The sequence below is a fragment of the Drosophila hydei genome, unplaced genomic scaffold (genome assembly GCF_003285905.1).
Source record: "Drosophila hydei strain 15085-1641.00,03,60 unplaced genomic scaffold, DhydRS2 tig00000060-arrow-pilon, whole genome shotgun sequence".
Lineage (NCBI taxonomy): Eukaryota > Metazoa > Arthropoda > Insecta > Diptera > Drosophilidae > Drosophila > Drosophila hydei.
In genome coordinates this window covers 1,916,063-1,929,542 of record NW_022045656.1, presented here as the reverse complement: position 1 = coordinate 1,929,542, position 13,480 = coordinate 1,916,063, and the positions used below count along the sequence as shown (strand labels likewise).

At 41.0% G+C, this 13,480-nt stretch overlaps 2 protein-coding genes across 2 annotated transcripts; both read right to left on the bottom strand.

Annotated features, from left to right (window-relative positions):
- Positions 1–1,205: 1,205 nt before the first annotated feature.
- On the bottom strand, positions 1,206–2,942 carry LOC111592238. Its single transcript, XM_023304322.2, has one exon. The coding sequence runs from the start codon at positions 2,940–2,942 to the stop codon at positions 1,206–1,208; it is 1,737 nt and encodes a 578-aa protein (XP_023160090.2).
- Positions 2,943–3,603: 661 nt separating this feature from the next.
- On the bottom strand, positions 3,604–5,094 carry LOC111592237. The gene has a single exon (XM_023304320.2). The coding sequence runs from the start codon at positions 5,092–5,094 to the stop codon at positions 3,604–3,606; it is 1,491 nt and encodes a 496-aa protein (XP_023160088.2).
- Positions 5,095–13,480: the final 8,386 nt, after the last annotated feature.

The following is a 13,480-nucleotide window of genomic DNA, read 5'->3' as shown; positions in this document are numbered from 1 at the left end:
CAACGATATTGAGTCCAGGCACGCACGTGACTTGAACCCCGGAGTCTCGCTTTATTGCATTGGGGGCCTGGGTTTTAGGTGGGCGTTACCCAGTCATGCATGCAGCATGCCTGAAATCTGTGTCGCCCGCCTCAGACAGTGCAGTCAAAAAGTTAACGCTCCTGCACAAATAATTCGTATAATTTTTTACTTCACGTCAACCGCCAGGCAATTGGTGATTATCTCCCACACACACACACCCACACCAACACACACACAACTGCATTTGTTGACTGCCTTTTTTTGCGGCTGGCGCCGCACATAAACTTTATTGTCGCCACATTTGGGTTGCATACTTCGCGGCGCCAAGAACTGTGGCGCAAGTCAATGAACTTCAAAATGTGTCGAGCCACGCCTATTGGCAAACTGTAACGGGCAACGCCCACACAGCCACACAACCCCCTGGTGCTGCCCTATCTAAAGTAATTTTTGATGTTGTTCTATCTTCCGTTTTTCTTTTCGCCAAATATTTGTGCAAGTCAGCAGCTGTGCTTGAGGCTGACTGTGGGTGGGTCGATTCGCACCACCCTCTTGGCATGTTTTTGTGTTATCATTTGCGTTGCATACTTGCAGGCGCTCAGCCGGCAGGGTGAGTCGCAGCTGACAAATGTTTTGGAAATATATCTCAAGTGCTATTTATTTTGGTCGCTTGTCAAAGTGCTCGAGCTGAGCCAGGAGCTCTTCACGTCGTTTAAAGGGTGTTTCGCATAAATTTGATGCGATTCTCATGGATTTCAGTAGTTTATATTTGGGACTTGTAAAGCGGCTTTCCAATGGCTTGCAGTCGATTTACTTTTATGCTTATTGATCAAGAATTTTTGAGGCCTGATGCATTATGTCAAATTGTTAGGATGGGAGGTTTCTATTTGAGCAAATTAGTTTCAAGAATGAGCACTTAACATTTAACATTAAACTAGCTAAACTATTTATAAATTTCCTAGAGGTATCAAATTAGTTCTGAAATTTTCTTTAATCTCCAAAGAACATTGCATTATTTCTATGTAAGTGATGCGTGCAGCTTAAGTTTTAGATTTAAATCAATCTAAAATTGAGACATATTAAGAACTCGCATTAATTATCTCTATATATTTAAAAAAAACAACTACGAAATGTTAATTTTATATCCCAATACTTAATAAGACTTACCTTAACATTTCACAACTATCTCAGTTCCTCTCGCGATTAGGCCCTTGTACTAGCCGCCAGAGTAGCTCGACCATTAGGCAGACAAGTGCAATGATTAGACCCGATATGAGCATGATTAACGGCACATTGAAGTAGTCCAATGTCAGGGGCCTCGCCTCGTATGGCTCCGAGGGTATCAGATTCAAGTAGCCAATGTGTATGGTCTGTCGATTGGTGTCATCGGCTAGTTTTTTCATCAGTCCACTGCCAAAGCAGTTGAGCAGTGTCTCGCTGAGCTTGTACTTCAGCAGCCATTGGCGACGCATTGGGAAACCCGGCAGCGAGTGCATCAAGTCTATGGGGAGGGGGCGCATGCGGGGCTTAGCCATATACTGTTGCTGAAAATTGAAGAGTACCAGGCGATCACTGTGTGCCAAATAGGCGTAGTTAGCATCAAAGACCCGCCGATGAGCCAGTATGAAATCGTAGGGCACCACGCGGGTTATGTTCCACAAGATATCCGGATAGTCATAGGTCATTAGCACCGTCTTGTCATAGTCTCCGATGACAATGCTAATGTTCTGATCAACCAGCTCGTCAAAGCTGTCTATCTGGCGATCGTAAACACCTGTCGAGAGTATGGTAGCGAGGAAGGCCAGGTAATAGTTGGAGCACACAAAGCCCACTAGGAAAATGCTGGAATACAAAATGAAGTGCTGCCTGCCTCCAATATTAAATAGCCGAAAGCCCATGCAGAGTAGACTGGAAATGATCTCTAGCAGAAATTTGCTGTATTCCCATCGCCCCAGCTGCAGCCAGCAGATGCAGCTGACAAAACTGCAGATGACAGCTATGTAGAGGAGCATGAAAAGCCATGTCTTTAGCTGCATGGGCGCTATAATATAGTAGTTCTTGGACCTGGGCTTGGCGTTGGGTATTAGAATATTGCCATACAAGTACATATAGCTGGCTGTGAAGCTCACTTCGTTGGTGTAGGCCAGCAGATCGCCACAAATGTCGGACATATTGCTATGCAAGAACTTGAGACAATCGTTGGCCGAATAAACTTGGTAGTTGGGCGTTAACACGGGCACAAACTTGGCCCCACGATGGGCCAGGAACTCTCGCAGCAGCATAAGTGAATAACCGTCGTACAGTTCCTGTTCCGGATAGACCAAGGTGCGTGGCGGATTATTGTAGAGAGCCACACGTACCTCCCAGCCCTCGAGATTGTCGAACCAGTGCTGACGACTCCACAAATACTGATCAATGCTACAGCGGTGCAGCTCCTGCTGTGGATACAAATTGCTGCTATAAAACTGACCCCTAAGCCCTGTTCCATCAGTGCTATTGAATATCAGCACATTCGGGTAGCCCTCTTGCCAGAGGGTTGAAAGCAATTGCTGCCAGTTTGCTGCTGAGTTGCAGCCCACGAAAAGAAAGTCGGATTGCTGCATTTCGGTGGGAAACTGCTCGAACATGGCTTGGGCATGGCCATGCCTAGGCTCTGGCAGTATCATCAAAAGGGGCTTGGGCAGATCAAGGTGGTTGCTGCTCATCAGCCTAGCATTATCAGTTCTCTTCAATAATACGCTAGGAACTTGGCTTAGGGTTTCACTGATTTGCTCATAGATATCTAAGGGCTGTGCGGCTTCCGTGTAGACAACATTTGTTTTACTCTGCAGACCCCTATTGAGTGCAGCTATGCTCGAGCTGAGATCGTAGGTGCTTGAGTCAACGTAAGTGAACAGACAGAGCAGAAGAAGAAGCTTGGACATGTTTAAGATTGGTGGGCACTACTGAAACTGGTCTACGATTGCATTGGCGAGCTGTGAAGTAAGCTGTAGAAGCAAATGGTGTAAAATTCGTGTTTTAGTTTTGTAAGCTTCTAGAATAATTGAAATAAAGTGAGAAGGAATAAGTGATCTTGATAGCATAGGAAAAGTCAGAATGGCACGGGACATGGTATGTTAGGATAGCACAGAAGAGGATAGAATTAGAGAGGATAGAATAGGAAAGGCTATCACAGGAAAAACAATTTGTTTACTGCTACAGAATATAAGGTGTTCATCTGAACAGTGTTTATGAACAGTGTGAAGGATATGTTATGTGAGTAATGTTACAGGAAGTTTGCATATCAGATAGTTTATCTTAGTGCAAGAAAGATGTGAATTAAGAAGGATAGGGCAGGATGTTCAGGATGCTAAGTTCCATGCCTTTAGCAAACATACAGCGTTAGATAATGTGTACAATAAAGTGGCGTTCGCTTAGAAAGTATCTAGAAAAGCGCTTCGCAGCTGCTCAATCTCGTTAGAGCAGCTGTGGAGTTTGATAATTGTTCTCAGTGTAACTAGATTGTTGCTTTATTTGCAAAACAGAACTACAAGCACGCATGCAGATACTAGAAAGTGTTAAGGAACATGCAACTACTACACTACATCAATCCATCAACGCCAAGTTGTGGGCACGCTGCCTGTGCCTGCGCCAGGCCGTCAACTCGATGGCAAAGACGAGCAGAGCCAAGCCGTAACCGAAGGCCAGCGACATGGCCGGCATAACGAAATAATCGAGACTCAGCGATTGCGCCTCGTACTGGTCAGTGACGAGGAATCTGAAGCCCACGTTTGCTGTCATCGTCTCGTGGTCGGCATCCACTGCCAGCTTCTTCAGGAATCCGCTCTCAAAGGCATTGGCCCAGGCCTCACTTAGCGACTGCCTCAAGAAGTAGCTCTCGCGCATCGGGAAGCCGGAGAACAGAAAGAATATGTTGATGGGCATGCGACGCAGGCGCGGATGCCTCAGATATTTCTGTGCATAGTCATACAGCTCCATGCGATCGCTGAAGAGAATGTAGGCGTACTCCTGGTCAAAGCCGCTGCGATGCTTCTTCAGCATCTCATCAGGCACCACCTGTATGATTGGCCACAGCATATCCGGCAGATGGTATCTCCTTGACAAGTTGCGATCATATTCATCTATCATGATGCTGATGTTGGACTCTAGCAGCTGCTGAAAGCTGTTGATCTGCTTCTCGAATACCTCCGTGGTCAATATGCTCTTCAGATATCCCAAATAGAATGTGGAGTAGATGAAGCCAGCTATGAAGAGCACGGCAAAGAGTATATAGCGCTCTCGTCCATGCAGATGCTTTAGCGAAAAGCCCGTAAAAAGCAACGAGCTGATGGCGTCCAGCAGGAAGGTGCTAAAGATCCAGCGTCTCCGCTGCTGCCAGTGGATGAAGCTCATGAAGAAGACAATGAGAGTTATATAGACGATCAGGCAGATCCAGACCGTCGGGTGGAATGGAGCCACAATATAACGATAGGAACTCAGCTGCTTGGCATAGGGTACCATGACATTGGCATATGCCATTCGTATCGCCCTGGTCACAACGAAACTCTTGTCCGATCCCTGAGCCAGTGAGTCGCCGCACAGGTCCACTTGCTTCGAGAGCAACGCCCTAATGCAATGTCCGGGCGAATCGTTGGGAGTGTAAACAGGAACAAAGCTGGCATTGTGGACAGCCACAAAATGTTGTAAGAAGCGCAAGTAATAACCACCATACTTCTGCTTGCCCTCACTATTCTTGTAGAGGAGGCAGCGGGGTGGGTTCGAGTAGACCGCGACGCGTATCGCAAAGCCTTTCATATTTGTCAAGCGATTACGGCGTTCAACGTACGTATTCACATCAGCGCGCTCGATCTCGAGTTGCGGAAACAAACGCATTCCGTAGAGCGCTGCGTTTTCTGATCTATGCAGGAAAAGCAGCCTCATGTAGCCCAGCTGGAATGCCTGACGCGAAAACTCCAACCAAATATCTGTGCCTGGGCCTTCATCTAGTACCAGCAAAAAGTCCGATATCTGAAACTGCAAATGGAGCTGCTCGAAGAAGTCGATTGGAGGCGTCTTCACATGCAGCACAAAGAGCATTCGGTCACCCAAAAAGCTAACAAGTTCCGTGGCATTGAAAAAGGGATCATTTATGGAGTTTACTATTATCTGAGTCACAGGCTTCAGGTGGCGGGAATAGTTTAAGCTGCTCCGATGAGGATTGTAGACAATGTTTGTTTTAATTCCAATTTGTGTGTTCAGCTCATCAATTAGACCAGGCAATAAATCCTCTGTAGAGCTCTTTCCTCTAGTTATAAATAACAGAACTAAAACAAATCGCACTAAAAACGCCATCTGCAAGAGATTTATTTCCTGGTTTATTCAAACACTTTTCAATGAACTACTTGAAAATTATGCAAAAAGCTTTGTGCGATAAAAATTTTAATATTCTTCAGTTGATTAATGAAGCAATATTTTATTGTTGCGATGTCGTCTGCTCCTGTATAATATTTTCTATTATTAAAAAATAGAATAACTTAGAAGACTAAAATTAATTCTTAAAAAAAATGCTAAAAAATAAATACATAATTCATAATTGAATTTAAAGTTTTCAAGCCCACACCCAACACATTCTGATGAACATTTATATAAGCTAAAATAGATTATTTGCAGATATCTGGAAAAAATGTTTAGAATCGAACTATTCTTAGATATCGACTTACTATAAACTAGGGAAACTTTTCAACTGTTGGCAATCATGCGAAAAAGTCTGTTGATACGTTTCCGACTTCAGTTCCCAGAACTTGAAATGCAGCAATTGATAATTCAAATAATATATGTGCTTCCAATTGCAAATTGATATAACCAAAGTACATAACAAAAATAAAAAACATGTTTTTTAGTTTATAAACATAAAGTAGAATTTGTTGATTAACTTAGAAATTAATGAAAGGCTAAACATCATTTCAACCAATAGAAATACAGATATATGATATAACAAGATGAATAAAAAAATATATAAATATATATATATATATATATATATATTTATTTATATATATAAATATATTGTAAATTTTTCTCTGATCTTGCTTATATGTAATATATCTTGTACTTAAATCAAGCTCTGAAAATTATAGAAGAATTCTTAAAAGTTGTTAGTTGCTCCGCAACTTCTGAGACTACCTAGCAACGGCCATCTAATTACCAATTACTATTATTTAACCTGGTCTAAACACATGCCAGACTGTTAAATTGGCTCAATCACAGTTGTAATTGTTGTTGGTTCACTGCTTGTTGCCAATTGCTTCAATTAGCACATTATTGATATTTACGATACGATATTTGTTTGTTGCTCAACTCTCATAAATATTCCATGCCAGCTGATTAGCTCTCTGGCAGCAATTAACACTCACCCACCCACGCATCACATCCTGTTCTATAATAGCCTCTGATTGGGCCCAGGTGATATTTGGCATTTATCGATCGTAGTGGAATTTGTATTTTGCTTTACAATTTTCATGCCCATGCCAAAGCACAAAGCCAACAATAATGTCCCCCCAACCTCCAAAGCCCCCGATTGTTCCTTTTGTTGACTTTAAGGTCTGAGGCGTTTCAATGGTGTCAATATTATTGAGTTTCGCGTTGCGTCGCGCCGCCTAGACAGAGTTACCAGACAGTTTTTTGATAGCCCCAAGGCGTTTGGCACTGTGGCGCCATTTTTGCGGAACGACGACGATCGCAACTAAAAATAGATGCCATCAGTTGAAACGTTGTCTCTCTGTCTCTCTCTCTCTCACACACCCAGTGCTTCATACGGGCGCGCAGTGTAACCAATCAGAAAGCGAAGCATACAGCAGTGGGGCGCTGGGAGGGGCTGTTAATCGTTGTGCGCGCTGCGCGTTAAACAATTAACTGTTGCTGCTGTCGCTGTCTGATTTGTGGCGCCTGATTAACGGTTGTCAGGCACTGTAATGCTTAACTACCACTGTACCGGTTCCGTCTCTTGGCACTATTGTTGCTGTTGTCATGTTAGGCGCATGTTAAATGCCTGCTGACTGCCTGCTTATGTGCACTTGAGTAGGGTTAACGAATCGCCCGCTAATAGGCATGCAGAATTTGTGTTTTATTATATGTTTTTAGTTTTACGCCTTGTGGGAATGCTCCTTTGATGAGTCACTGTCCCCGTTACGTGTCAGTAGCTGCAGTCAGTTAGTGGGTCAGTGCACCGCAGATCTTGAAAATGTGCAACTTAAGCTGTCAGTAATTGGAGCGTTGACGTGGGTTAACAGAATGTTAACCATAGCAATTAGCATTAATTACTGCAACGGTAAATGCTAATCATCAGCGTGCACAGTGAGTCTCAGTAATCTCAACATTTGCTGTAAATGTTAAGCTTTTAATAAGTAGGTACTTGCAAAAATGTATACATATTTATATCTACATAAACAAAAGGAACTGTATGAGCTATATATATATATATATATATATATATATATAAATATACATATATATATATATATATATATATATATATATATATATATATGGATAGGTCAAAAGCTGTTGATATACAAATCGATAAAAATGAATCGAATAATGTATTTAAAAATTATGCTTATATTAAATTAATTGATTCATTTCATACGCATCGAATGGACAACAAGTTTGAGATATTTGGGATTAAATACTAATTTTTAAAGAACTCAATGGTTTTACAAGAAAAACCCCAAATTACCTTATATCAATCAAAAAGACCTCCCAACTAAAGATGTTTCATGGCCCGTTTTAAATCTATAATTTTATAGCATATTTATGCATTAAATAAATAAATAATAAAATATATATAAATGAATATAAGTAAAGTTGTTAATTTTGTTTTTATAGGATAAATTGAGGATAAAAAACTATTCAGCAATGCACATTACATTGGGATAGGCCTACGATCGTTGTGGAGCCTTAGGTTAATTTATTCTAATGAACGCTTACAGGCTTCATCGTTTAGTTAAAGCTGAGAGCTTAACATACTCTTCTCATTGACTTGATTTTCCCAAGCAGTAATATTAACTGTGCTCTTCTCTGTCTAAGCCAACTTGTTTTAACAGTACATCAACCTTCTGTTTCGCCCAGTGAAATGCATTCATAGAGTTCTTAGCTCTTTCGAGTGACTCACACACGCACGGTAGTCGCATGTTGCGGGAGGCGCATAATTAATAAGATAAGGAAACCACGTCGAACAAGTTTACAAGCCGCCCCGAATACCTCGGGCTGAAGGTCAAACTAATAATGATTTAGATAATAAAAAGAGGCTACCCAAAAAGCGACCGAGACAGCGCCATGAAGCTGAACGTGCGGTTGCAGACCAAAATCTGCCTTGCGGCTGCTGACAAACCAAACAAAACGCGGCTAAGATGCATTCAAGAGGGGGCAGGCTGGTTGGGGGACAGAGATGGGGGCAGTGCCTGGCAAACGATCATAAATACCAAAGGGTAACGCCTATTTTTACAGGTAAGAGTCTGCATTTCCTCGTACAGCCGTGGCCCATGAGCGCAGAAAATATTAAAACGATGCGACGTGACAGATTACAAAGCGTTTGACACCAGCGCCAAAGCCGCCAAGAGCTGCCTCCACAAAGAGGCAGCAGCAGCAGCAGCCACTTGCCACACGACGTTGCAGTCACGAGCTGCAGCAAGACCAAGGTAGAAGATGCGCGCATCTGGGCTCTCGGATGTTGTCTGCTGCAGTTGAGGTCGCTCTGGCATTGGCTGGGCACTGCGCACTGCGCACTGCGTGCGAGTAAATTGCCTGGCGGCTGCCACAGTGTGGAACGAGCACTCAGAATCGGACTGCAGTGAGGCAGCAGCGCGCGTCACAAATTAATTCGCTGGAGCTGCAGATCGGTATGGTTCCCACAGTAGTTGTTGCAGCTCCCACTTGGGCTGCTGCTGCTTCTGCTCCTTCAGCTTCTGCATTGCAGATTCAGCTTCTTGTCTACTAGTTCACCTGCGCCTGCGCAGCGGTTCTTCTCGCTACGGAGGCAGCTCGCTCGTGAGTTATGACAGACAGCCCGACTGTGTGGAGGCTGAACCAGGACTCGGAATTCAGATACCGCGAGCCTCTTACGCCTGAGCGTGTAATTTGTATACCCTGCTATAATATATGAGTGCGTAGGGCATATTGTTAACACAGATTATGGGTGTATATAGATCCGTGAATGTGGAGTTGTTAGGCTCTTACAATTATCAATTATCAGAGTGCATTTATACACATTTGAATAGCTAAAGTATAGAGTATGGATTGCTAGACTATAAAATAGCAAGACTGTACTGCCTCTACAGGGTATGCCCTAGTATACAGCTTTCAATTTAGGTATTAGGCCAGCTTCAACCTGGTGGGAATTGACTGAGGTAGCATTAAAGAGCAATCCATGTTGAGGAGTTATTTCTGGTGGCCCATTTAACAGGGTATTTAGCAGTTTCCCATTCATAATACGATCAATTCAGCTTGCTTCTAATTCAGTCAGTCAGCAAGCAACAGAGCAACAGGCCAAACGTATATGGGATTTTGCGTATGCGCCGCGTAATTGACTTGGAAGTTATGAACCTTTAAATGTGGCCACTGCAGCAGCGCCTCCACAGCCGTAGCCACAGTCACAGCTCCACTGTCTTGGCAGCATCCATGGCATTCCGAAGCACGGCATGTAATTTTAATTTTCTCACTTGATTGCCCCATAGCTCGACTCTGCACTCATTCATATGACTGTGACTGCGACTGCAAATGCGGCTGAGGCGGAGCTGGGGGAGCCAGGCGGGTGCTAAGGTGGGCTTGAACCCATTCATATGGGTCGCGCTGTGGTCATTGAGGTTCGTTATTGTGGCGATAGGCTGGTACCTACAGGCAGCCGTTGATAAGCCCTTGACGCATCGAATTTTGCACTGAGCGAGAGTTAAGCAAAGCCTGCTGAAAATAACAGCCAAACAACTGAGGCAAATCACATAATGATGTATCGAACAGTTTGTTAGCTGAGCAGATGAGCTGGACATTTGAGCAGGCTAGGATATAGCATAGTCATAGTGATGCTAATCTGAATCGCAATGAAAGTAATAATGATTATTATAATGGTCATAATGATGAAATTGGAATTGATAATTGAGTTATTTAGATGCGAAAAATTCGCTAGGTACACCTGTTTGTCGAATCTATCGTTTCTTCCTCTTAACGTCCAGCGCTCTTGCGTTAGTTACAGTAATTGCAAATTGAATGCAAATATCATCGGGTAGTGATCCTCAAATAGTCATGAGAAATTCCCGTGCAAATTGGCAAATTTGTCTAATTAGAATGGAAGAAGCTCTGTGATCTGTGCCGTTTTTAGGAATGGCATGATATAATGGGCGTATAGCAATAAGTAATTATTGCATATTTAACGAATACTTTGAACGTATAAATATTTGCGCAATCCGTTAGTGAAATTGCTGCACAGTGGGGCAAGCTCATCCATTTTACAAGTAAATTTTAGCTGTTCCTTAAATCATCGATTTTACCCATTTTTGAATGAGTTTTGCTTTCAATGAATATTATTTTCCCAGATGCTTCACAGCTTCTCTTTCTTTCTGAAGTCTGCATTTGGTAGCTTAACAATTATTTTTAACAATAAATTGATCAAAATATTATTGCTTCCTTCCACTGTGCATTGCGGATAAATTAAAGTTTTGGTAATTCATAGAACAAAAATAAACTCTGCCCACAAATTCGACGACGCACAGCGCGAAATTCGGCGGCTGTGCGAGTGTTGAACAGCGCACTTTGTTTATATTTATATTCATATTTTTAACATATATGTTTTATAATTATAAGTTGATGTTATTATTATAACTTTGCTGCTGCTGCTGCTGCTGCTGCTTCTCCTCTCATTTCACATGGGCCTGCAAATTTGTAGCGCAAATTCGAAAAAAGATTCATTCAACAGTTACGAGTTTGGAGCTCGGCTTCGGTTGTCTCTGTGGGGGCAGCCGCTGCAGATGTTGTAGATGATCTCGAGGCTGAGCTTGTTGGCTGAACAAATTATGAGCCCGCTTCTTATAAGAGTGCAAACACACACACACTCGATAGTGGGTGTCATGCGTCTTGGCCTAATGAAAATGTTTGTCTTCGCCCGCTTTTTAGCTGATTGGTGTTTTTGATTTTTATTTTATTTTTATTTTTTTTTAAATGCGACTCGCGAGTTGGTGGGAAACGCAAATTTATTGCGCATTAAATTACAAAAGTCAAAAAAACAAAATACACACGCACTCTTTTCGAACGTCATTTCTCGATTAGATGTACGATTGAGCATCTAATGGCTGGTAATGAAGCGCACAACACGGCTGAATGACCCACTCTCGAAAGACTGTAAAAGCCATTCGTATACTAAACGATTGAGAAAGATTTAGATGTGGATTTTTCTTGGCTGTGGAGATAGATATTATTTAAATTTGAGCCACGAATTTGTGAAAAGATGCGCAATGATATTGTTGGCATATCTTTTATCTTGGAATATTTTCATTTTTTAACTATGTCTAACTATAGTAAGACAAAAGTGAAGCTTATAAAATATTCTTAGGTTTCTGGATTGTAGATAGTCTAAACAATACTCAGAAATTAAATTAGGCTATTTCAATTTGAGAACAGTCAGAGACAGTTTTAAAATTCCCAGCGAGATCCCAGTTGAAATTCTTGAGCTCGTTATGTTTCACTTTTACTTTAGATGAACATACATTTGTTAATTTTCTGTGGTTTTCTTAACTTTAAGCAGTGCTGTAAGCTCTCTGTGGAGCTCATGAAAATAATTTATAAACAGATACTAAAGGCGAAAAGATTCACAAGACGCTCAATACGATGCTATTACCTTCGATTTTGTCTGTAGCTGAAACACTTGTGGCTCTTGTGTTTGCTCTAACAATTAACAGCACATAGAAGAAGAAGAACGAAAGTGAAGTTAAAAACAATTGTTTGCATAAAAGTGACTGAAAATACAAAATTTATGCGTGTCAATATGTAATGTGCGTTTGGACTCACATTTCCGTGGGCATTTTAGGCCAAAACAAATAAATAACAAGCAAAAATAGAAATCGAAATAGAAATAGAAACCTTTGGCTAATTTTGTAAAATTTTCGCTAATTAAAACTAGAATAAACAATTCACATAATAAGGCCCAATAGTTCGCTGAGTGCACGCATTTTGTATTGAGTTCGTATCCAGCTGCATTCAATAAATTCAGTTTTTCTCATTTGTGCTCAATATTGAAAATTGAGCGAACATTCAATGAGTGCGAATTTCTGCTGCCTTATTTGAGCTGCAAATTAACGTGTCTGCTCGAAGGGTTAAGGCCAGGGTCAACGGGGTTAATGTGGTTTTAAATACCCTGCTAATTGATGAGCGGCACTCCAAGGGCCAGCTTCACTCTGCACTCTGTGGAGAAGTCCAAGCAAAGCTGACTATAGTCAAATTGTTTGAGCATGATTTGCAAAATATAGTTATATATACCCTGTATTAGTAAAAGGTACCTAAAGAGAGGGTCATTCCTGTAAGAGTATATATGTTCTTGATCATTATTGCAATTGAAACAATTTGTGCATATTTTATTGTTTGCTTCTTAGAGACCTTTGCTTGTATTATAAAGTAGGATTACCCCAATTATTATGGTACAAGATATGTATATTTTTGTATGCAATAGAAATATATAGTCTCATTCGTATAGACCAGCTCTTCAACTGCTTGAAGTCCTAGAACATCAATATTGATTATATCTTCTCAATTTGTGGGCCAGGGGTTGGTTCGCAGTATCGAAGCATCGGTAATTGAGTAAATGTAACTATCTCTTTCAACCGTGATCCCGTATTATGAACGAAGCTTACTGTTATTTTAGGGTTTTTTTTATAAGCAGTAATAATCGCTTATGAATGTGGTTAGATTAGAAAACAAGATTATTTTGTCTTCTATTGTTGTTTCCCTATACATCAAACACACTAAAAGTATGCTACAGAATAACTTATGAAAATTTAAATACTATATATAGAGCTGTCGATATTAGAAAGAATGTTTCCATACAGCATTCAACGGACTTGAAATATTTCACTAAAATATTGTAATGTTTTAAGCAAATACAAATTTTTTTTGTGCAAATCAGATTCTGATTTTTAAAAATTTCTGAACAGAAATTGAACCTCAAGCTCGTTTAAATAAATTAAAAACTTAATAATATGGTCACAATTATATGGTAACAATAATGTTTATGTATTTTTATCTAAATAATACCTTCTTATAGTTTACACTATGCTGTAATTGCCTATAATCTGCAAACAACTCGGAATATTTAGAAGCCAAACGTTAAGAGATCCTCTTAGCTCAAATACATTATTTATTCATTTATTTACTCAGACAACCCTCAGGTTTCCCTCTTTACATTCCCGCCGTATGCTCATTGTGACATTTATGTTAACAGAAGTTT